The sequence below is a fragment of the Lineus longissimus genome, chromosome 11 (assembly GCF_910592395.1).
Source record: "Lineus longissimus chromosome 11, tnLinLong1.2, whole genome shotgun sequence".
In the NCBI taxonomy this organism is placed as follows: Eukaryota; Metazoa; Nemertea; class Pilidiophora; order Heteronemertea; family Lineidae; genus Lineus; species Lineus longissimus.
The window spans coordinates 18,712,312-18,735,540 of NC_088318.1; the positions used below are offsets into that span (position 1 = coordinate 18,712,312).

General features: G+C 43.7%; 2 protein-coding genes and 1 long non-coding RNA gene across 5 annotated transcripts in view; 2 read left to right on the forward strand and 1 right to left on the reverse strand.

The window, feature by feature from the left end:
• Positions 1-14,099, reverse strand: part of LOC135496176 (docking protein 5-like) — a 39,033-nt gene extending 24,934 nt beyond the window's left edge. The window contains exon 1 of one of the 3 annotated variants that reach the window (XM_064785335.1): positions 13,835-14,099. The gene's annotated coding sequence lies outside the window, so the exon portion shown is untranslated. Of the gene's footprint in view, positions 1-6,721; positions 7,054-13,834 lie in introns of those variants that run through there. The other 2 variants (XM_064785333.1, XM_064785336.1) reach the window with 2 other exon arrangements.
• A 2,615-nt stretch (positions 14,100-16,714) lies between these two features.
• Positions 16,715-18,493, forward strand: LOC135495326 (ethanolamine kinase 2-like). Its single transcript, XM_064783793.1, has 4 exons — positions 16,715-17,001; positions 17,441-17,709; positions 18,096-18,264; positions 18,464-18,493. Exons 1-4 carry the CDS (start codon positions 16,873-16,875, stop codon positions 18,491-18,493), a joined length of 597 nt encoding a protein of 198 aa, XP_064639863.1. The 5' UTR covers positions 16,715-16,872.
• A 164-nt stretch (positions 18,494-18,657) lies between these two features.
• On the forward strand, positions 18,658-20,469 carry LOC135496371 (uncharacterized). Its single transcript, XR_010448662.1, has 4 exons — positions 18,658-18,777; positions 19,042-19,516; positions 19,643-19,728; positions 20,260-20,469. It is a non-coding gene; the product is annotated as an uncharacterized LOC135496371 (long non-coding RNA).
• The last annotated feature ends 2,760 nt before the right edge of the window (positions 20,470-23,229 follow it).

A 23,229-nucleotide genomic window follows, 5' to 3' on the forward strand; every position in this document is an offset into this window, starting at 1 on the left:
TGCTCACATCTCTGCAGCCAGTTGTCGCTGCAGGCATCTTGACGCTTCCAACCAGCGGGGAACATTTTCTTTGAAACTGAGACAAGAAAAAGATGTTTTGTTGGACAATACAACAGGCTGAGGACAAACAGAGTTAATCTGCGAGAAATCGACATTGTCTGCAACTTGCTGCCACCTTTTTTCTGACAAAGTTTCCTTTTTTGATGTTGAATACTCCAGTACGAAAACCAGTCCTAAAGATAACTCACAAACTGCGGTAATTAGAGCCACACTAACGAAGGTGCAGGCAGACATTCGTCTCACTCAAGTGTTGACAATGCAATCATGTCGACAATTCGCACATATTGACAAAGTTGCCGAATCGAAGTAATCCAATATTCGACATTCACAATAATTAGCCGTGGAGCCACAAATATGGATCTTTTTGCGGGAACAGACCTCGAGTACACTTGTCTGTCAACTTATGATGTCATGAAGTATTTTGTAAGTTTGGATAATCATATGATACTGTGACAGAGGGAAGAAAAGTCGTGGTTTGTTGCTACTTTAATCAGGAGTATTGTCAGTAGTTTTCATATTACTTTTAAAGTGCAAAGAAATAACATGGAATAGTCATAGTATATAGCTGAACTAGAGCGTAAACAACATCATCCTTGGGTTAGCACAAACAGCTAAATAGCCCCTTGGGTGAGTCTGAATATCATAACAGCCATAACTGCTTGTCATTACGGAATCAATGCTGTATGCGCTGATTGAAGAATACTTGACACAGAGGTTTTCTCGAGTGCGCAAAAAGTATTTCACCATAACGCTGGAGACATAATGTCTGGGAGCGAAGGTTCCGGTTGTGGGTTAAGTTAGGGAACTGCTGGAAATCATGATGATGAGCTATCACAAGCAACATTTTTGCCATATTGATGCCTTCACATGTAAGCATCTTTTCAATGCAGAGCAGTTCTTGTGGAGGGCGAAAGATTCATGAAAACCACGTCACCACCACGAACCCTGGGAGAAATAATCTTCCTCCTAAAAGCAAACAGCCCCAGAAAGATATTGGGCAATTACAAAGCAAGTGATACCAAGAAAACCAATATGCTACATAGCCAAGCTATTCAAGAGACTGGAGTGTACCCCAGGATTCCAATACGGTTACCGAGAGTAGGAGAGAAATCAGCATTGGTAAGTTTATCCAATAGAAAACACAAATATATTCATGTCTGAAGCAAGACTATTTGCTCAGAGATTTTGTTGTGTATGGTGTAAAACTCTTGAGTTTTTCATAAGTTTTTATTGCCGGAATTGTCGGAGCAGCCAGTTAAGAGCAACAAGGGTCAATCAACAACTCGTCCATATTCAGATACAGCCCTTCCGCCTCATATCACGAGGACATGCAGGGAATGCAAATTGTGGTAAAATTGATTAGCTCTCGGAGCTCTATTCCCTGGTGGACTCCAATGAATACTGAATCAACCAAACCAGTGTACTTGTAGCGCTTCTGACTCTCGAGTACAACTGCTGTCGGATTCCTGGACAATCCATGCAAATATGATGAAGTCCGGCTTTTCCTATGATTTCCATCAGTGTACCTGTGCTACAAGTGATTCCACTCTGAAAGTCCGGTCAGAACTTCGGAAAAGATTGATGAAGATCAAGACAATCTGTTCTCCTTCTTCTGCTTCGCTCTATACCTGTCCCCTGTACCATCTAGCTTCTTTGAAAAACAGAAGACAGAATAAAATCATGACAGCTTGTTCGGCTACATCACACAACGGAAGAAAAAGAAGCCATGAATACAGATTAGCAGAATCGATTATTTCAGCGTTACCAGGGTCCGAATCCCCTGCTGGGCTATGATAAATGGGAAGAGGCAGTCGAAGCAACACACGGATACCCAACATCAAAACCTACTAAAGGAAGAAGGCAACCACCGTCAGTCCTGCCACATCACACAGGGAAGACATGAAAGAGAAGAAGCTATGAATACAGATTAGAAGAATCGATTAGTTCTGGTGGTAGCCAGAGTTTTATTCCCATGGTGGGCTATGGTAAATGGGGAGAGTCAATCAAAGCAACACATTGAGCATTCTTCTTTAGAACGTATTCGATTGCTTGACGGACTGCATATCAAAAGAAGCAGAAATACCACAATTGGTTCTGCCACATTTCACAACAGGAGTTGAGAGTTAACATTACGAGACGGCCCCTGGCTTCAACTAGTGCACGGCTTCAACAGCCATTGAGATTCTTTGCCAACTTCGAAAACATTGATTTCTGTCAACGAGCTCCTACAGCATGATCATAACAGCACTTGATGCCATACCACAACAGCAAATGCAATATTTAACACGTCAGGATGATTAGATGTTCACAATGAGAAATGGTTATTTTTCAGCTTGTAAAGCAGGGGAGAGCGGATACCGCAGTCGCCATACCTTCATGACCTTTAGAAAGGTCACATCTCCTTTCTATCAGTTTTTATGATGGCGACCTCCAGCAGCTAGCATAACAAGAACAATCGGCAAGACTAGAACGTACCATTAACGGGCTCTCCTCATCAACAAGTGGCGGGTGTGCTCGAGGAACAGTGGGACCGGATTATGCGGCGGTTAATTGGTGCAGAAGAATGCTGGAACGATCACGAGGGTCTAGCACCATGCCGTTAAGCTAATTAGTGCGGTATATGAGCCAAATACCTTCACACTTAGAATTTACTCAGCAAATTAGCTTTACATGAGTTTTTCTCTGTCTCAGGTTTTTCTTGCAGAAAGGTGAACTTATTGAAGGCGATGAGGCACAACTCTTGCAACCATTGATATATACGCAGAGAATAAATGAAAAATCCAAACTTGGGGCGTTTTGCAGTGAGACCATGATCGTCAGCAAACAACAAACGTCCTTATTGATTGGGGATGCAATATTGTTTACCATCAGTTTATTGAACGCTGCATAGACATGGTAAAGCATCATCATCATGCAGGTGCGAGTTAGTGATGAGGCTATCCACCTCCTCCAAGTTGCAGCTGGTCAGAAGTGCCTGCAGCAGCAGAATGACCCTTGTATCGAGAAGGCAGACTACAACCTCCCCTCAAATAGCACTTTGAACAGTCTGTTGTTCAGCAAAACACTTTGCACGTAAACATGTTGTTGATAAACGCGGCGCACACAAGCAGTTTTAGTAGCTGTAACAAACGACGGAGCCACGACAACATCATGAATGATTGCAATTCTCTTTAGAAGCAACATGAAGTCATCGCTACTGTTCTCACCCTTTCAAATCCCGTTCAAAGAGGGTTAACAGAAATGGAATCCCCAGCAAAACGATTCTGCCATTATAGATCCATCTGTGGGAAGAGAGCGTGTGATTCAATTACCGATAGTGGAATGAACCTGGCGTGCTATAATTACGCTAGACTCGATGGAATCAACATTTCGTGACATGTTCCGCTATCGAGCTCAGAGAACATCATATATTCAAGGTTAACAGGTTTCGTATAATGACTTTTACCATCAGATAATTCAATTACCATCACCTCCCTTACAGAGAAATATGAATTTGTGAGGTACTTCATGTTTTTCATAAATGGCCCAGGTAGAGTAAAGCTACATTTGGTGGATGTGGATGTAGCTTTTGGTAGATTGAGGCCGGGCATCCCAGTCCCAGATGGCACAACCTCTGCCTGACAACATACCCGACCAACCATCATCAGGTAATTACCATGAGTTTACAGGTATTTACCCTCTCCAAGTTCCGACCCCTCACCAACAACACAACTCATCCTATTTTGACAGCAACTTCCCAAGATTCCGAGGGAGGGTTTCCAGGGGGATTCACACAAAAATATTAGAAGAAGATGTATTCTTGGTGCAACATGTGGAGATTCCCTTTATTTCACCCCCGCTACCCATGAGGAATGCCTGGGAGCATCAGGTGTGGAGGTAAGAATATGAGTAGACCGCAGGTGGAGCAACAACTTGAATAGTCAGTGAACAGTAAGCAGAAGTAGGTTTAAGGAACTTCTTCTTATGTCCGATTCCAATCATACTCAAAAAGACCTGAACTGGATTTAGCATGTCTGAACTCTTCACATACTCTCACTAAGTAAAGTATTGGAAGGTCATCGAACATTCGGCCATGGACAAGGCAAAGGTGGTGATGCCAGTCTTCCCTTGAGGCGGAGGGTATAAGACACATGTTGATACTAGCAATATCGACGCCAACTATTCAGAGGTGGGGAAAGGTCCCTTGGTCATGACATGTCAACTATGACACACTCGATCCCACAGTGCCGGGTCCCAACACTCCCGGTGGGAAATCTATAACACTGGAGCCACAATTCTGACTCTGTAATTACGACGTTCAAAAATCATTAACTCCAGCGCCAAATTGTGTTTCATCTTTCATTACATTTCCTTCATTTCCCATAATGCTTCAGTTTTCCATGTCTGGCAGTGTCAGAGCTGTCAACCTCTAGACCAGATGTTGTTCTTCAACTTAGTGTCAATCGACATGATCTATAAGCTGATTAGATACGACTCAAACTATCAATTTGAAAAGATGACAGCTCGCTCAAACCAATTTTGGGTAGAGATGACTTACAAGTATCAAGCCTGCTGGTGGACTGCTTCCCAAACCCTTACCTGAAGCTGTTTATTTGAAAGACTCTGGTTTTACTAACGTTTTTTGAATCAATTTATCCCTGGGTTTTTTCATGGTTTTTTTGGCTTTGAAAATTTTTCAGAATTTTGAACTTTTGAAAGAATTCAACAATTTTGGCGAGGTTCCACTGCAGGACAAGATAGCAGATATTCAAGACAATTCTTCATTAGTTCCCTGAACATGAAATTACACTCCACCTGATGTCAGACTGTATTAAAAGCCTTCAGGCCACCCCAGGCCACCTCACAACAATATTGATATGAAATGTTTCATTTGCGGATGGCGCCAGGCGCTGAGCACTTATCAGAGAAGTGGCTGTTGAGTATCATATCAAGATGTGGTCTGGAAGAGTTATAGCTGCAGCCAAGGACTTTTCGGGCATTAATAAACGGACGGAGTTCTGATCTGACACATAGTGTATGAACATTTGATGCTGGATTTGGGTGTGAGAATGGGGGTTGGGTAGGGGGTCCATGGGCCTGTTGAGAAGTGTATAGCTGCAGCCAAGGTCTTTCAAATTGACAAACTGAAGCTGTTCTGATAGAATAATGCATGATGGTGTCATGTGTATACTCGTTCTTTGGGAGAGAGCTCCACGATCAGGATACTGAAGGGCCATAGTAATGCATGATGGTGTCATGTGTATACTCGTTCTTTGGGAGAGAGCTCCACGATCAGGATACTGAAGGGCCATAGTAATGCATGATGGTGTCATGTGTATACTCGTTCTTTGGGAGAGAGCTCCACGATCAGAATACTGAAGGGCCAGAGTAATGCATGATGGTGTCATGTGTATACTCGTTCTTTGGGAGAGAGCTCCACGATCAGGATACTGAAGGGCCAGAGTAATGACGTCCTTTGTCAGAAAATATCACATAATTACTAAACTAGCTAATTATGTTTCGCCTAAATATTCTGATAATGATCATAATTACACTAGACACAACTATTTTTCATATATCGCTTGTGATATCTCGATGGTGGAGTCTACGTGTCCGGTAAGAATATACCAGCGTACTCTGACAAACTCGAAGGTCTCAATAACGAGATGGCCCTGACTGAATATCACATGGGATTTGCTAGTAAGCAATGCTACGCTTATTTCTACTTCAGGGGTATAAGCTGTATCCATTAACTTTTCGCCAAAGCAGAAAAATGTACTATATAATTTAGATCAATTTTTCTGCCGCCCTCTCCCCATATATGTATGAATATACTATTCATATCTATAAAATGTTCAGAAAGCAACTGAACAGGTGCGACTAGACGTTAAAAGTGCATTCAAGTAAAAAGTAGTTGACATACTCAGAAGTCCAATACATAATGATAACTGGGCTTATTTTCCAGGAAAGATAAAATATAATGTTCAAACTAGCCATCACCGAGGCGCCAAGCCATCTCTGTCCAATTAACCTACATGGTAGTGCAAGTCTATCAAATTCCCCTGGTGATAATGCAGGCTGGTTTGTTGTATTGAACTGGTGGGAAACTGATCATGAATTTACTAGCAAGGTTTACCACAAAGTAGCATGATAAAATCAGCTAATGGGTTGTGGATGTGAGGGTACACCAGGACAACTGGAGGTGTCACTATCTAATTTGGTAATGCTTTGGGAAAGAGTATCGGGTGCGGCAGACACTGTTGGCACCCCAAACCTGAGGCATGGTTTGAGGTGTATTTGACGTAATGCATACATTAAAGGCACCATGAATTAATGTCAGAGTCCAAAGCAACTTCATCTGATGGATTGTTTAAAATTGGAAAGTGACAAAATGACTTAAATTACAAATGATCAGTCTTGTAACATTTCACCATGCTTATAAGAGTACGGCTACAGGATAATTTATACTTGAGGATATGATCTAGTTTGAAGCCAAGGTAGGCCTATGCATAGGCCAAAGCCGGAGACTAATTAATGTTTTTTCAGACCTACCCAACAAGGAATGAAGTCTATTTCGATGTCAACTAACTGGCACTCTCATGCTGGCACTTATTAATTCTCAAGGGTTCTCTGATTTGAACTGTTGGAAAAGTACATCTCTCAAAAGATCATCACCTCCTACCTGTTGTCACTTGAAGAATAGAAGACAGCTGTCAGGTCGTCAGGTACACGGCTTGGCAAAGTATTCTAAGTCCCCATTAAATCGTTCACCCTCATCCGTTGTAGCTCCCCGGATCCGGATCTAAACATGAAATGTTGTTGTAATCCAAAGAAACCAATGGCCGCACTAACGAGACCACTGCACTTACTGCTCCATGCGCCGCCGTTGGCATGGGACTTTAAACATGAAATGAACGCTGATACTGCTGCACGCAGAGATAGAGTGATGGCGAGGGCGCGTCTCCGCCGCGTTGTATCGAGTGGTGCTTGTAGATTTCAGATATCGATTTTGTACGCCAACGCTTTAACAGAATCACAAGAAAAACGAAGTGGCGACGGCAGTCGCAACCAGGGGGAGGGGGCAACAGACGCCTAAATACTCTGCCACGTGCACGACCTGGTCACAATGGTGCTGAGAGCAATCAAATCATGCACGGAATATATATCACATGTGATTACACTTTGCTATAGAAACACATAAGCTGTTAGAAAGTCTTAAGGAAACCAATATCTCAGGGCTATTGATTCTTCAAGGATTATTGAGAGCAAATGGCCCCTGGGATCGATAGATTTGGTCGCCAACCGAGCGAGAGAAGATATAGCGGTGAAATACTGTTAGTTTCAGCGCTGATCTTCCACAGGCGGCTGCTGTATTAGCGGAGAAGGAAAAGGCCATCGATCTCACCAAAGACAGATTCACATTTTCTGGACGCATTTTGTACTTCATGTCCAAGAACTGCACGAAAGTGTGGTTTGGCCTCTATATGCTTTATCACAAGCAACAGCCTATCGGCATGCATGCGTAATCTGGTAATGTGCCCGCGGTTATCATTTTTCTTGGCGAAGATATCTCCGGAACTCACTGGAATCCCCCGATGGTTCTTATGGTAGCTCGGGTTGTGAGCGGAAGCTGCGAGCGGTTCATTATAACATTTTCTTATTGCTTTCATGTACTGATGCAGCATCAAAACGTACATGGTGAACATGGTGTTTGAGAATAGAAAGGGAGGAACATCATCAAAAATTAAGCGGGATAGGATTAGGAAACGCGGTCATAAATGACGTCATGAACAGAGTTTATCTCTCTGTCGTCCAATCAGTGCCATTCAATCCTGCTACACCGCGGTAGAGATTGGAAACCATCTAATCACAAGCAATTCCGAAGTCTTGTCAAAATTACCTCGGGAAAATGAGGATAGCTGTCGGCCTATGGACCTAATTAGGTCGTGGTGTACGGCAAGATTATTGCGACCACTTGGCGTTCGACGATTCAGTGTCTTGTCAGAAATCTCACTCGCTTTAAATTGATAATCGTAAAGAAGATGGGAACTGATTAGGCCTACTTAATTCCGGTACTGGCCAGGGATTTGAGCTTCTCGGCGAATCCGAGATCCTCTCATGATCCCCCTTTGTCACAAATCCCTTCAGCCAATATTCCGACCAGCAGGGGGACTCCCGTGATGGTAATATGACAATCTTCATCAGAGATTGAGACCTCATGGTCGGATTATGAATGACGTGTCCTGGAAGGTGACAGGGAGTCAATGAGATCACGACACCGGTAATCATGTCACATCCAATAGTGTCGATGTGACAAGTTGGAGCACAGGTGATTACGACTTCACCTCTTTCATATCAAAATGACACCTTTGCCATGCTTACTGAAAACAGAGTATTTAAAAGACTCTGCTGGAAGCAATAGCTTTGAGTCTATCATCGGCGACTTGTATGTAAGATGCCTAGCACTATGCACCATCACCTAAATCATGTCTATAGTGACCCAAGTCTTCGTCAAATGAAATATGTAGAGTCGCGTGTCAGAGGCAGATTGCGGTTTCCCTGTGTTATTTATCTCGTCCGTAAACTGATTTGATATCAGGCGATGATTCCAGTCTTGTGGATGGCTATCACTGCATCGGTCAACACCAGAAGAACCGCTTGTCCACGGAGATCGCCGCACTGCACACAGGCCAACGTGTACGTGACCTGCTTGTATTGGCCTACATCTCTTGTACTTTACCATATCATACATCACATGTACGTCTCAGGATATGTAACATAACTGGGCGTCCAGACGCTAAGATTTTTGTACAACGAACCTCCCCAGCATTGTGGAAGTGTGATATATTGAGATCGTTCTTTTCTTATTATTGGTTCGACAAGCAGGTTTCTTATTGCATCTCATTCGCTACAGTATTGCTGTTTTGATTTTCTGCTACGCATTGACAGTGAGAGATGATTTTAGCATGCAAGACATGTGAAGGCTCTATACGACTTCAGGAATAGTCCAGTAATTCTTGTTCTATCGATTTGGTGTGGCTTACAAGGAGACTGGCTATGTAGTAGCCTATTCAAGCGAGTGCACACCTAACCAATGACTGAATTAGCCTGGACACACGGCCCTTCAGCTGTGGCTCACATGACAGCCTCAGCGTTAAAGATCCTCGCCAATCCCCAAACAAACAAAAATCAAGTCATCTTCTTTGACTGTTATTGAACCAAATCTGCCTTTGGTGACGTAACGTGAAAAACGTTCTGCCTGCAGGCCCAACATCAGGTTGACAAACACATCGTTGGATTATCTTAATCCTTAATCCTTCAATGCTTATTCGTTTGTCTCATTGTCTGCAAATCCCCTAACAAGTGAAATCGACACCTGCCTTTCTTGATTCCTAATGAACCGAAACCTGCCCCGCAGAGTGACGTAACGCAACATGAAATTTTGAGTGCAGAAAAATGTATGAGTCGTCGCTTTTAAGGCATTAGCAACTGTAGATCTGGCGCTATTGTGAAACGGATCGCTTGTTTCTCACAGCTTAATGCCATTGATATCAAGTATGAGTCAATGGCTGTCAAAGCATGACAGATCAAAATAAAAACCCATTGATTTTTCACGACAAAAACGAATCTCTGCAGAGAATACATCGTTATTGGAACCTGGCGAGGAAGCTGGCTTTGTGAAAGAAAGAAGTACGCTGTGGATTTTCTGAGCGAACTGATATGCCAAGAGCAAAAACACCTGAATGATTCTCCCTTTGGCAAGCATGAGTCAAGGATGACTGATGATAACACAAAACAAAACGTTGATTTTCGTGATATCTTGATATCGATAATCACCCAAGGTTCAACCCACCGGCACCAGACAGTCTGACACCCATAACCCCATATCCCTAATTTGCTAATCTAGGTCCTCGATCATATAACTCCGGAAAGAATATCATATTTTGGCACTTACATTGATTTATTGAAATCTCACTTCATCCCGTAACAGCGCGAGGGACTCCTGTTTCAAATAACCAAGTTACAAATTGCGCGTGAAGAGTTATAAAATGATTTAGAGTTACGCTTGCTATCGCCAGAAATGATTAAGAGATTTCCTTGTTATTAATCTTGCTTTTTGCGCGGCTCGACAAGGCTTTGTTGACAGCGAGGATCGCCATGTAAACGCATTATCTTGATGTATAAACGCATCATGCTGCCGTATTGTTTTTATGATTGACGATGGCGATGGTGGCTTTGACATCCATAACACGTTTACTATTGCCATTCTTTCACCATCGCGAATAGCTGAGCAGTACATCGGAATTTGATGGCTGCATCTGCATCTTGGAAATTGTAGATGTGCAATTACAGTACAACCTCTCTATTGCGGACACCCATGGGACTGGGCGTTGGTGTCCGTAATGAAGAGGTGTCCTTAATAGGGAGGGTATGCCATTATTGTCCAAAAAGTGTATTCATGTGTATGAACACGGGGGTTGTGAAGCCTGCATGTTCCATATTCCATTTAGTTTGTCCAAAAGTGGATTCATGTGTATTAACACGGGTCGTGAAGCCTACATATTACATATTCCATTTGGTTGTTAATATTAACTACATGTACTTCAAATAATTTGATGCCATTTATATGCAAACTTGAAATTACTTTATTGGCATTTCTAATGGAGGTAATATTAATTTGCCAACATTGATATATGCAGGCTGTGTTCGCACGCTACATACTACATAGACAGCATACATCCTTATATAGTTGTATAGAAGCATTTGTTTGAGCTACCACACATCAAGCTTTAGTCTTTGTAATTAGAACCATGGGGTACATGTATTTCAGCAGTTAAAAGAAACACTTAGGGACAGTGTGGCAAGTTCTTTCGGACCATTGCCTCGCCTATCATCGACATCTGCTGCCGCCACATGGAATTGCTTTGTGCGAAATGACGAATGTTGTCCGATATATCAAGATCTTGGTCGTTTTGCAGACAGGTTTGGATCAAGAGAACTGGTTCAGGAAGGAGCGCCGGGTGCTAATTGTTGTTGAGAATGTATCATAATGCTGGCAAAAGTAGAAGATGGTTGCTTTGCTGGTAAACTATCGTCAAGTAGGGGAAGCTAGGGGAAGTTTGTATGTACTGTGAGATTGGCGAGACCCTCTGGTCAAGTTGACCTAATCTGGTTCCTGTTTATAGTCTGCATTCGATCCAATTCAATTCAATTTGTATTCCCAGATATAGTTGTAGTGCATAAACTCAGCGAGCTGCATCACACCGTTCAATACACAGTGTCAAGATCAACTTGTCGAACCTTTCTAGTTTAATCGAACTCTCGGGAGTGGTGATCAATACGGAGTAACTCTCACTGGACCGATTATGGATGGCTGTTGAGGGCGGATGAAATGTGGCGTGATTAAACGGAAACAGAGAAGGATGGCTATTTCTTTCAGAGCTAGAGGAGTTGTACATGTATGATGAGCTGACCAGACTTCAATACACTCTTAGACACATTGGTTTCTTTTATTCATCATTGCAGCCCTCTGTCGCCCATAGACACCTGCTGAATTAATCAAGGGGAGATCTTGATGAAGCCGTGCGACCGAGGCAGGATGTCTGCACCCGTCTCCTGGACGACTGGCCAGCCCCACCCACTCAGGATACACACGAACCGGCGCGCCGTCCTTGCTAGTGTGGGGGAGACAGATGACTGACATCGTAGCGTACCCTGCTCCTTAGCTCTTCTGCTTCAGCGGAACACAACGGAATTGGGCCATGTTTACTTTGGTAATAGGGGCTTCTGGTCTTCACCTCACCCCTATCATGGTAATCGGCACGTCCCGGTTCCACTGTGTTCCACTGAAGGAGAAAGAAGCGGGACACCTTACAAGACCTTGTCTGTCATCCACTCTCTCTTGGACCTGATGGGGAAGGATTGATCAACACTGCCTGGCAGACGACCATGATAGCTATAATTTGATTGATTAAAATCGTCCCCACTTCAAATGCTGTACAACTGTAATCAATAGCCAACACATCATCTACTGAAGATACTCGCCACATCTCGTCACCGACTCGTGTTTCATCAACACAGAATATCGACCACCATCTCAAACGGCTGGTCATGCTCGGGAAACGTAGTAACACCTCAGTGTCGGAGTGATTAGCTACTGTCACCTCCGGTCACGAAACAAAAGGCGACCTGGGGGCATTTAGGTGGTCATGCTTCGTCATTACATGGCTGTCGATACAGTATCAATGCCAGCACCTGGGTGGTTCAGGATCTTACCACCGGTATATATTCATTGCTGTTGATGAAGAGATTGGCGGATGAGCATCATTAATCCATTCGAAATTTCTATATTTTAGCCTCCCATGCAGTCCACTTAGCCATCCTGATTGTCTTTCATCAGCCAGTACCGGGTGACAGGACGCGGTCGGTCCACTGTGTCCGGAGTGTACTATATACTGCCATTCGAAGAACGTTCAGGGAACATTTTCAGCAAATCAATATCAATGTCTTCAGGCATCAATGGTGCACCTCTTTTGTCAGCAGACGACTATCAGATGTCGTCTGCTTCGTCCATTTACGGCATTGATATTCCATAATACCATAATGCGTCTTCACGGTGCGTCATTACCCTCGACACCCGTTAAGTCACTCCGCTGACCACTTACCAATGATGATCTCATCTGCTAATCTGCTAATAGCTAATAATGACGATGACGGAGATAAGCCCACAGTATTGGCGTAGTCCGGGGGGCCAAACTCTATTTAGTCTCATGTTTGTCTTTGGTACCAAATTTGTTAAAGGTTTAAAGGAGACTAAGGGCGGTGTCAGGTAGGTCAAATCAAGTTACACAAAGTCGCCAAAGGTGTCTCTCCATGGTAAATCGGAACATCCTGTGCTGCCGTCGAGGCTGTTCAAGAAACAAGTAACCAGCAATTGGGGCATAGAGGGTTGAACCCTGTTCAAGAAGCAAGTAACCAGTAAGTGGGGCATAGAGGGTTGAACCCTGTTCAAGAAGCAAGTAACCAGTAAGTGGGGCATAGAGGGTTGTACCCTGTTCAAGAAGCAAGTAACCAGTAAGTGGGGCATAGAGGGTTGAACCCTGTTCAAGAAGCAAGTAACCAGTAAGTGGGGCATAGAGGGTTGAACCCTGTTCAAGAAGCAAGTAACCAGTAAGTGGGGCATAGAGGGTTGTACCCTGTTCAAGAAGCAAGTAACCAGTAAGTGGGGCATAGAGGGTTGTACCCTGTTCAAGAAGCAAGTAACCAGTAAGTGGGGCATAGAGGGTTGAACCCTGTTCAAGAAGCAAGTAACCAGTAAGTGGGGCATAGAGGGTTGTACCCTGTTCAAGAAGCAAGTAACCAGTAAGTGGGGCATAGAGGGTTGTACCCTGTTCAAGAAGCAAGTAACCAGCAAGTAGGGCATAGAGGGTTGAACCCTGTTCAAGAAGCAAGTAACCAGTAAGTGGGGCATAGAGGGTTGAACCCTGTTCAAGAAGCAAGTAACCAGTAAGTGGGGCATAGAGGGTTGAACCCTGTTCAAGAAGCAAGTAACCAGTAAAAGGGGCATAAAGGGTTGAACCCTGTTCAAGAAGCCAGTAACCAGTAAGTGGGGCATAGAGGGTCGAACCCTACCTGACCTACTTGGTATTTAGGCCCTCAACTCGTCGTGACTAATGCATTTCGACGTATTTTGATTGCTATCTCGCCAATGCTTACTCAAACGCCCTGGCTGGTTGTGGCTTGATTTGTGTTACAAAAAAGTTTGTGGAAAAGATAACAAAAAATGCCTACTTACAAATCCTCGTTTTCCTTAAATTGATGTTCCGAACGGTAGTGGTCTCTCTTTGTCCGGATGAGGAAAGACCCACTACTCTCTATGTAGTAGGGCCTATGTTTTCGAATACTATCGTACAAATATCCCTCTTGCATAGATCCTAAGACGGAGCTCTTACCAACCAACCGACTGCTCACTGGTATTCCTTTTGAACTTTTCAAGGATGTGTTCTGCATGGGTCTGCTGATGTGTTTATAATATGTCACACGCGTCAGTGTTTAAAGACCCATGATGTCCTCACATGGGGCGATATTGGAACACCAAAACATTAGAGCAGGCGGTTAAGGTTTGTTCTGAATGGCCTTTTAAAGCTTGTGCAAATCAAACTCCCGCATGTCGTTCCTGATGAGTTGAAAATCGGGCAAAATGAGTGTCGTTTCCGCATATGCATTCGGACTTCAGCCTTGATATGGGCCGTCTTCAGTACCATATGTTGAGGGGCACTGGAATGTCCGGTATGCTTCAGATCTAATGAATACCTTTATCTTTTTATTTTAAAAGGATCATGGAAATAACTCGCTCGTTCTTGTGACTCGTGAACCCTTTGTAACCCATAAACCGATGAGTTGATTATTAAAGCAAAAAAAAACTTACGACTCTCTACCTTTAAACCTAGATAGAATGTTGTGATCTATACCTGAAATAAGTACATATAGGCCTAATAAACCTGTTTAAGGACATTCGAAGAGGCTTACATCGTCTTCTGCTTGCTTTGCGTTGTATTGAAGTCACGCTGGGTCTGTTTACGCTCTTAAATGGATTTCTCAGAGCGTGTGGGGCGTTCTGGTCTATAAGGATAAGTATAGCAGCAGTGTGTCATACGCTGTTCGTTATATCTATATGTCCTATTCACATTTTTGATAGATATAAAGCTAAAGTAACGTCAAGTCAGATTTAAAGGATATGGAGTTGCAATTAAAAAGGGATTGTTGCAGCATACCATGGACTTCAGGCCAACACTCCGCAACGTATGCGAGTGGAAGACTCTGGTTTTTCGAGGATGCATGAAATGTTGACATGCAGCTCCCTTTAAAGTCGTTCTGTCCATATCTCTCTTTCAGACGTCAAACATTATAGCCTAGTTAGTAAGCTTGACGAAGACCACTAGGTCATCCCCAGGGGATGGACCGTCATGATCCTGTCGAGATCATTTACAAAACACTATCTAGACAAGTCACGTAGGAAATGTCATTAAAAAATAATAAGATGGTCTTCCTGATCATGAACCTTGTCCCCAACATCGATGAAAGCAATGCCATACATCAGCAGTGATATCTACATCAAACATTGGCCTTGGAGGCGAGGCCGTCGTCTGCTCCTTGGCGTCATGGCGCCGTGTTGACGCCGTGACTCAGCCGAAGATAATCCTTAAAAACCTCCCTCTACAAGTGACTGGAGACCAAGCTGGCGACTCATATTAGCAAATTGATGGGATTACATATTGTTATTTTTCATCCTCGGATTACAGAGTGCATCTGAAATTCTCCATCAAAGATGGCGGCGATTGGTCTGAAAGCGAGGTGGGTTGTTATGGTCGCCTGACTCACTCGGTGAGGCAGACGTTTTACAAATCTCATTTTGCTCGCCTTTCAATTAGCACTCAAGAGTGATGTGTCGTTATTAGCCTTAATGGTCACATAAGGAAGTGTAGTTTACCACTCTCAAGGGACAACTCAAATTCATAAAAGTAGGCTAATGTCGTTGCAACCCAATGCCAAGAAACCGTCTTATATTTTCCTGGGAGTGCGTCAAACGTCAGCTTAGTATCGCGCCATGAAAAAAAGAATGTCTCAAGAATATCTTCTTTCGCTCAACTCACCATAGTCAAAACAGTTACATGTATATTGTTGTTGTTTGTTTTTCATGTTTTTCATGTTTTTGTGCTTCTTTGCTACTGATATCGTGATCCATGCTCCGGAAATAAGAAAGCAATGGACAATAAATACGTTTTTTGTCTATCCTTTGGTACACATTACCTGGACCAGAGAAATCATCATTTCGAGCCAATAAAAGAATAACCGGGCTCGTTTTCCGATTGTCAGTGATACGGCGTAATCGTATCATTCCGCGCTCATGGTTTTTTGGAGCGAGCTGGGGGGGGGGGGGGGGGGGGGGGGGAACACGGCCAATGAGTCACGGCAGGTTTTTCGCTTGTTGCCTGAATCACGAAATGTACTAGGATTCGACAGATCGATAGGAAAACAATGTAAGGCTAATCGAGAAGAATCCAAAGACAACACGACACCTGTCAAGGAGAGTTCTTCACAGTCCATTCCCTCCCATCCTGGCCGGCCACGAATGTGGCTTGTCTCTTGTCGCCTGAGTTGATTCATTCAGTGTGTCCGAGAGATTTTTCGACATACTTTTAATTGACGAAGCCTAGGAAAACATTTTGCCATAGACCCCACTGTTGCCCAATGAAATGAACAGGAACTGATCGTGAACGAGCATTCAGAGCAGCAAATCTGTCAGTGTTTACGGACACATACCGAATAGATAAGCAACAATGACCCTAGATATCAGAGGTCAAGATATCAGCCAAGTGGTGTATACAAACCTTGTCTGATTGACACCTTCCAATCAACACACCAATGAACTCCTGGTTGACAGCCGCCGGGAACCGCAGTGGCATTCTTTCCACTCTGACCCCTAAAGTAAACCGCCATGACTACGCAAAAAACTTGACTTTGGCATATTGAAATTCAGTTCGAACCATAAACGCGATGGTATGCATGTTCAGTGAAATGCGGATTAAAATATATTTTGGAGAGGAAATTCTTCAGATACCGAGCTTTCTGCTGAGAAACTATAAAACCGCCTTACACGACAAGACCTCACGACAGCGGACTGATCAAAAATGGCCGCAATCACATGACACCCAGAGGCACTTTCTTAACCTGTTTGATCTGTGTCAAAGATTAGATCTCAATTATCCCCACCACTTCAGACGGCTATTTAATTGGAGATTCTGCTCGGTCCCGCTTAATGAATTGATAATCATGACTTTGAAAGGACTTAGAGGATGCCATGCGGACATCTTCATAAACCCGGAGAACGTGGAGAGAGAAGCGCAACAGATGATACGGATGGTTAGGAAGCATTGGCAGGCGGAGGATGTCCAGTTTGAGGTAGGCCTACCGATCGCCTGGTCTGAATTGACCGTATTTCAATGTGTTCACTGTGATTGATTTTAATGTAAAAAAAAACACGAAAGTTCCTGTGCAAATATAGGTCTAACAATGACCCTGTATACTGGTATATCAAAATAATAATTCGAGGGCAATATAACTAATGCCGATCTACTGGCATTGTACACCGGTCTCCCTCTGTCAAGATCGGAGACGTTTGGACACACACCGCCGATAAATCGGCATGAATAGGACCATGGCCCTGTACAGACCGTAATTGTACCAGTAAATTCAGTCCCCTTGATGGAGAGAATAGACCTCTACATCGATGACAGTTCAAGGTGGATGCGAAAACCATGGCCTCAGTTTATGATAACACTGGGCTCACGCCTGGGCTTTCTCTTCAGGGTTCTAACATATTTGCTGTCCTTTGTTTCAGAGATGTACAATGAGTTTCGTGAACCGTGTGTATAAAGCTTACGTCCCTGATTCTGAGGATGCGCTCATCTTTCGAGTCTACCCACGCGGACAGTTCGACTCAGCCGCCGATAAACTACAAGAGCAGCAAATCACGTGTCTACTGAGCGAACTCAAAATTTGCCCAAGAGTCAACTGCATCTTCCAAAATGGTGTCTGTTTTGATCACGTGGGTGGCGACATCTTGGATTGGACCGACTTCTCACCTCTCGACGACGTCTGCTTTGCAAAGTGAGTATGTTTCTTCATTTTGAGCAGAAAAAAAACAAGTGAAAAAAACATTTGGACTTGATTTTTTTTTTCATAAATGTCACAATCTTGCCCTTGGCCAACAAGAAACTGGTCAGCTTTTAGTACCTCAGAGCCCAAAACAGTATGAGGTAAATGAAAAGCTTTTTTGTGGTTGTGGAAGTGTTCTCTGTCCCAGCTGATTGTGAACCTTCTGTGCCCTTAGTATCTGTCCCAGCTGAGGACAACCGAGAGAACGGCTCGTTGGTCGAGTGGTACGAGTCACGCTTAGTGTGCAAGAGCTCCCGGCTTCAACTCCCGGGCGAGCAGGACAAATAAAAAACATATTAAAGGAAGAACTTTTTATACTTCTTGAATATACATTTCAGGTGCTGCGTCCGCGAACTTGCTAGTTTCCATAGTAACAAAACTCGTGATCTTGCCATATCTAAATATGGTATCAAAGAAAAAAACATTATGCCAGACTTTTTCAAATCAATGTTGAAACTTCACCCTCAGAAGTTGCCGACGATGGAGGAAGAAATACTCAAGAGGCAAGTAGGGAAATTTCCATTTCTTCTCTTAATTCTATTCAATTTACGATGACTGCCGCCAATTTGCAACAGCCTGGAGCGAGGTCGGTTCCATCGACATGCTTCAGGTCCGCCCGCCCGAGCCGGCAGGTTGGCTCATTTCAACAACTTGAGTGAGAATATGCAGGTTACCAAAAAAAAAGAAAAAAGTGCATCGTTTTCAGGCAGGAGATATCTATAGGTCAAATTGGTAGTCATCAGGTGACTACTTTGCCTAGTAAAGGAACTGGACTGTTAATACAGCGATGATTATCATAAACACGACCAGTTTCGATAAACTGTGAGCTGGGAGAGACCCGAATCGGTGATTTTTTTTCAAACCTTTCATTTTCCTCTTCCAATTTCAGGATCCCGACACTTGGAACGTTACGATCTGAACTAGACGTCGCCACTGGTATCATAGATGATCTCGGTCTACCTTTAGTATTGTGCCATCACGATCCAAATCCGACAAATATCATCTTCAACAAAAAACTAGGTCCGTAGTCCTCTTAAAGTGGCATCAGCAGTATCGACGCGCAAAAAGCCAACTGCTGGGGAAAAACTGGCAAAGTTATCAGTACCGGTATGGAGTGGAGATTGTGTGAAATTGCCTCGAGTCGACTTTGGTCCGCCATGCTCAGTAGCCCATTGAAATAGGCTCCGATTTGCTGTCCTCTTGTGGGACGGGCCAGCTAGGCTTGGACCATTTTTCGGTGTAGAGTAATGTGTTAGGATAATATTCCTGTTGTTTCTTCTTCAGATAAGTCTACTTTAGTTGATTACGACATCACTGGTTTTGGTTTCGCTGCATATGACTTGGCCTACTTTTTAGTGACGGTAGGCCTTGGTGAGTTTTGTTAGACATCTTCACGAAGCAATTCATCGAGACACCAAATCGATGCCACTAGTCCCATATCACTTTTGTTAGCAAGTTGACCTGGGGATATCCAATACAACGAGTATCGGTCTGTGTATCGCTGGTTCAACCCCGTCCGGCTCAAGCAGACGACTCTCCTACACCAAGCCATGCCAAAACCTACAGGGAGATGTTCTTCATTGCAGGTTCGAACCCTGCAGGTCCAGACAGCCCTCGTCGCCAGCCAAATTACTGGAAAGATGTTCTTCGCGAGTATCTCGTAACGAAACGAAGGCCTCATGACCCCGGAGTAAGCAGTGATGACGTCACGGTACACGAGATTGAGAAGCTGTATGTTCAGGTTCGAAAAGCTTCAATGGTACGGATATTTTGGAACAACCAACTTTGATTTGAAATAAAGACTAGCTTTCTCAGGAATCAATGTTTTAAAATGAGGCCAGGTCAGGACATTTCACAATGGCGACTTTTATGTTTTATTCTTCAGGCTGTTATGCTCCTTTATGTGTTGCTGTATCTCATTGACGCCACCCTGGCAAAAGCGCCGTACGGATCACCACGTCTTTTTCTCAGGTAAAGTCCGTCGATACAGCGGCTCTTGCTGGACCACTCGTATAAGAAATCTTTATGAAATAGAGCTTAGAAACTGAAATCACCGAGTCCAGAAGATGCCAGGCCGAAAAAAACCCCGGATGTCCTTCGTCGTCTCCGCGTCACGCAGCACGACCCCTGTTGGCGGCGTAGTAAATGCCGAGGTTGGTTAAATGTCATGCGTGAGGTTGCGGGCCAGGAGGTCACTGTAACTGGGATGTCTCTTTGGAAGAGAGGTTTCATTAGGCACTTGCAGACTCAAATACTATTTGCTGCTAAAATGGCCGAGTTCAAAGATTTCCTGGTTACGGAATCAGCCGTCCGTTGCATTCAAAGATCGGGCAAGTTATCTTTCAGTCGGCAACCTTCGCGTGTCCTAATTCATGGACGGAAAACGTCGGAATCATGCTCCGCTCATGCCTTCTGCAGTGTGAACAGAGTGTAATATCCTCATATCAAACTGAAATTGATAGAGCTAAAATGCGAATAATGCCGTAAAATGTTTCATTTCAGGATGTCAGGGGACCTTTATACGGATCGGTATCTCAAGGAAAAAGGAGAAATTATGCAGTTAAAGGTGCCAGAGTGATACAACTAGGAAGTTTTCAGGAAGTTTGTCACCCCACAGTCATTGAAGTTCGAAATCGAGAAGTGAGTTTGTACTTAATTTCCTTCTCATCAACCCGATCAAGGCATCTGGACTCTCAAGTTTTAGTCTTGGACTTCGCTGCAACAGTAATGTGGGGGTGTTGCGATATACCAATAATATATATTTCTTGTAAAAAAAATATCTGTTCAGATCAATCATACAGATTTCTCACGTTTCGTACATACTAGAAAAGCATTTCCTAAATCTTTCCGAAATTTCTTGCTGCACAAACAGTAAAGATACAAATTCACCGAATTGTTGATCGCATACATGGCCGCAGTTACCTTGAACCTGAAGAAGGTCAATGCTTGCTGTTCAGGGGTCAAGGTCGTCACTGCGTTGAGATTGTAGTACCATAAACCTGTCATGAAAACAAATGGGAACACCAGCAACAGATATGTTATGGTGACTATGACGACCATCGCCATAACTGTTGCCTCATCCTTGTCTTTTCTGTCATGTGTTGTCAGCGATTTGACATGTGCGCCTCTCCTTTTTATCCGGAAGTAAATGCAGCCATTGAAAAATACAATCAAAACAAATGGAGAAATTTGGCAAATGGCAGTGTAACTTTGCATATATGCATTAGCGACGTCTATCGGCAGAGTAAAATAACAACTGGAACCCTGGACACTTAAACTTGCTTTGAAATATACAATAAAAGGAACAGAAAATGCTATGAAAGAGAGGAGCATTGCTGCAATGTAGAACTTTGCTGCCTTCAATGTACACCAAATGCCTGCTTTCAGTGGGAACACGACGGCTACGAATCTCGTGTACGTCATCAATACGACTGCCCAGTTCGACATGGTGGTCGCAATGACGCCTACCCCCTGCAAGACAGCGCAGAATGGGTCACCGAGCGCCGCCACGAGGTAGGGCAATACACCACTGACATAGCTCGGGATGTAACTGACCAAGGACACCATGTCTGCTACTGCTAAACACTGCAGGTACAAGCAGCAGACGATGTTTTTGTATCTTGGGTTCGCCATGACGACAATGACAAGAACATTATTGAAGAGACCTGCGGCGATGATGGTCGGGAAGATGTAATCGCTGAGAAAGATAGACACAACCGAATAGATATCCAATAATGCGTCATATCCGCCGGACGTATTAAGGTTATTGTTGGTTTTCTCGGTTAATGAAGAAGCCATTTTGCGTCGATCATCACTGCTTCACAGGGAAGTTGTCCATCTTCGATGTGGCAAGCGCCGACTTCTTTTGGCAAGCGCCGACTTCTCGGCAATTTTATTGCCCAGGCCGCTGTAGCCAGGTTTGCGATGCGAACATGGTAACTGACAACATATGGTCACTACATTACCCTAAGCTAACGGAGACGCACTCAGTCAAAGGGAGCAGGAATAACCTGTTACATGTACTTCATAGTATCTCAAAGATCTCGAAATAACTTGGTTATTGATAAATGTAATTGAAATTTAAAATAGCTCCTTCTGGTTCAAATGTTAAATCCCCAAGGCCATATTCTCACAGTACATATTGCAGTCATATGAGAATACATGTACAATGAACTGTGCGGTAGATGTACTGTTTCAATCGTCGCAAACTGCCTAAAATGGCAAGTTTTCTCAGGTACCGGTACGGCAGTGGCGTGTGCCTTTTTCATTGAAACGACCTCGCACGACCGGCACCGGCACATATCGTCGGTGATGATGGAGAGAGCGGTAGCCGGTACATATTCAGCACGGTTCACTATAAGCAGTTCAATGTGATTATGACGCGACGAGAGCAAATATCACGGGTGGGGCGGAAATACGCCATATTACTGGCATCATCGACGCCAACAACTTTTTCTTTTGACCCTGCCTGAGTCTTTCAAAACAACTTATTGATTGACTCTGACCCTGCTGACCTCGATTTTTAAAAACTTTAAAAAAAGGCCATTCAAATGTTAAATCAACGGCAAAGATAATCTTTTATATCACTGAGGCATATGAACACGATATGTTGAGAAAAATCTGCACAACTATCGAAATATACGATTACTTGGATCTATTTCGGACAATCACTCTGCCACCTGCGCGACCTTGCCACAATCGCGGCGCGCTCGTTTGTATACCGCATATAAGAGGCAAATAAAATCCCGTTTAGGCATGACAGCCTTGACGGTTCAGCGCTAAGAGTGTTTGACTGTGGATCGGCAGGTCACGGGTTCGACTCCCGGTGAATCTGCCACAGTTTTCTCTTTTTTACTTCTTCCTTATCTTGTTATCTAATCATCCATGTACAGATGTCAACATTTTCATTATTATCATTATCATACCCCGCACCCAAACTTTTCAAACTGCAGCACATATACTGACTCCGGGTGTTCGAGTAGGCCTACTACCGATCGAGGATGGTTCGAATCGACAGCTGATATTTTCGAGGATGCATTGGAGCAAAAAAGTATTAGTGTCGGACCGTGACTGTTCCAATGTGTCCACTGGGTTTGTCATATGAGAATACATGTACAATGAACTGAAGATAGCAAACTCCAAGACTAGCACGTGTCATTACCTCATTATAATAACGGATTTTCATTGGTTCCTGGAGGAGGTTGACATGCGCTCCCTAGCCCCATGTGATATGTACCACGGCGCGAGATAAAACGAGATTGCAAGAAACGTCCTCGTCCCTAAGATCCAGGGATTCCAAGATCCAGGCAAAAAGAAGCTGGGTGCTGTTTGTCTAGTGTAATGGCACCAAGGGTGCTCGATCTCGAATCTGGGTACCATTTGTCGGCACCCAGGACGACATCTATGGGCGGTTATTTCCGCATTAAATGATGTCCTCAAACGCGTCTTTATAACTGGCGACTCGTGTGTATG

Coding starts and splice junctions, on each gene's coding strand:
- LOC135495326 (XM_064783793.1), top strand. CDS start 16,873: ATGACTTTGAAAGGACTTAGAGGATGCCATGCGGACATCTTCATAAAC. Junction 17,002..17,440: donor CGGAGGATGTCCAGTTTGAG/GTAGGCCTACCG, acceptor CCTTTGTTTCAG/AGATGTACAATGAGTTTCGT. Junction 17,710..18,095: donor GACGACGTCTGCTTTGCAAA/GTGAGTATGTTT, acceptor TATACATTTCAG/GTGCTGCGTCCGCGAACTTG.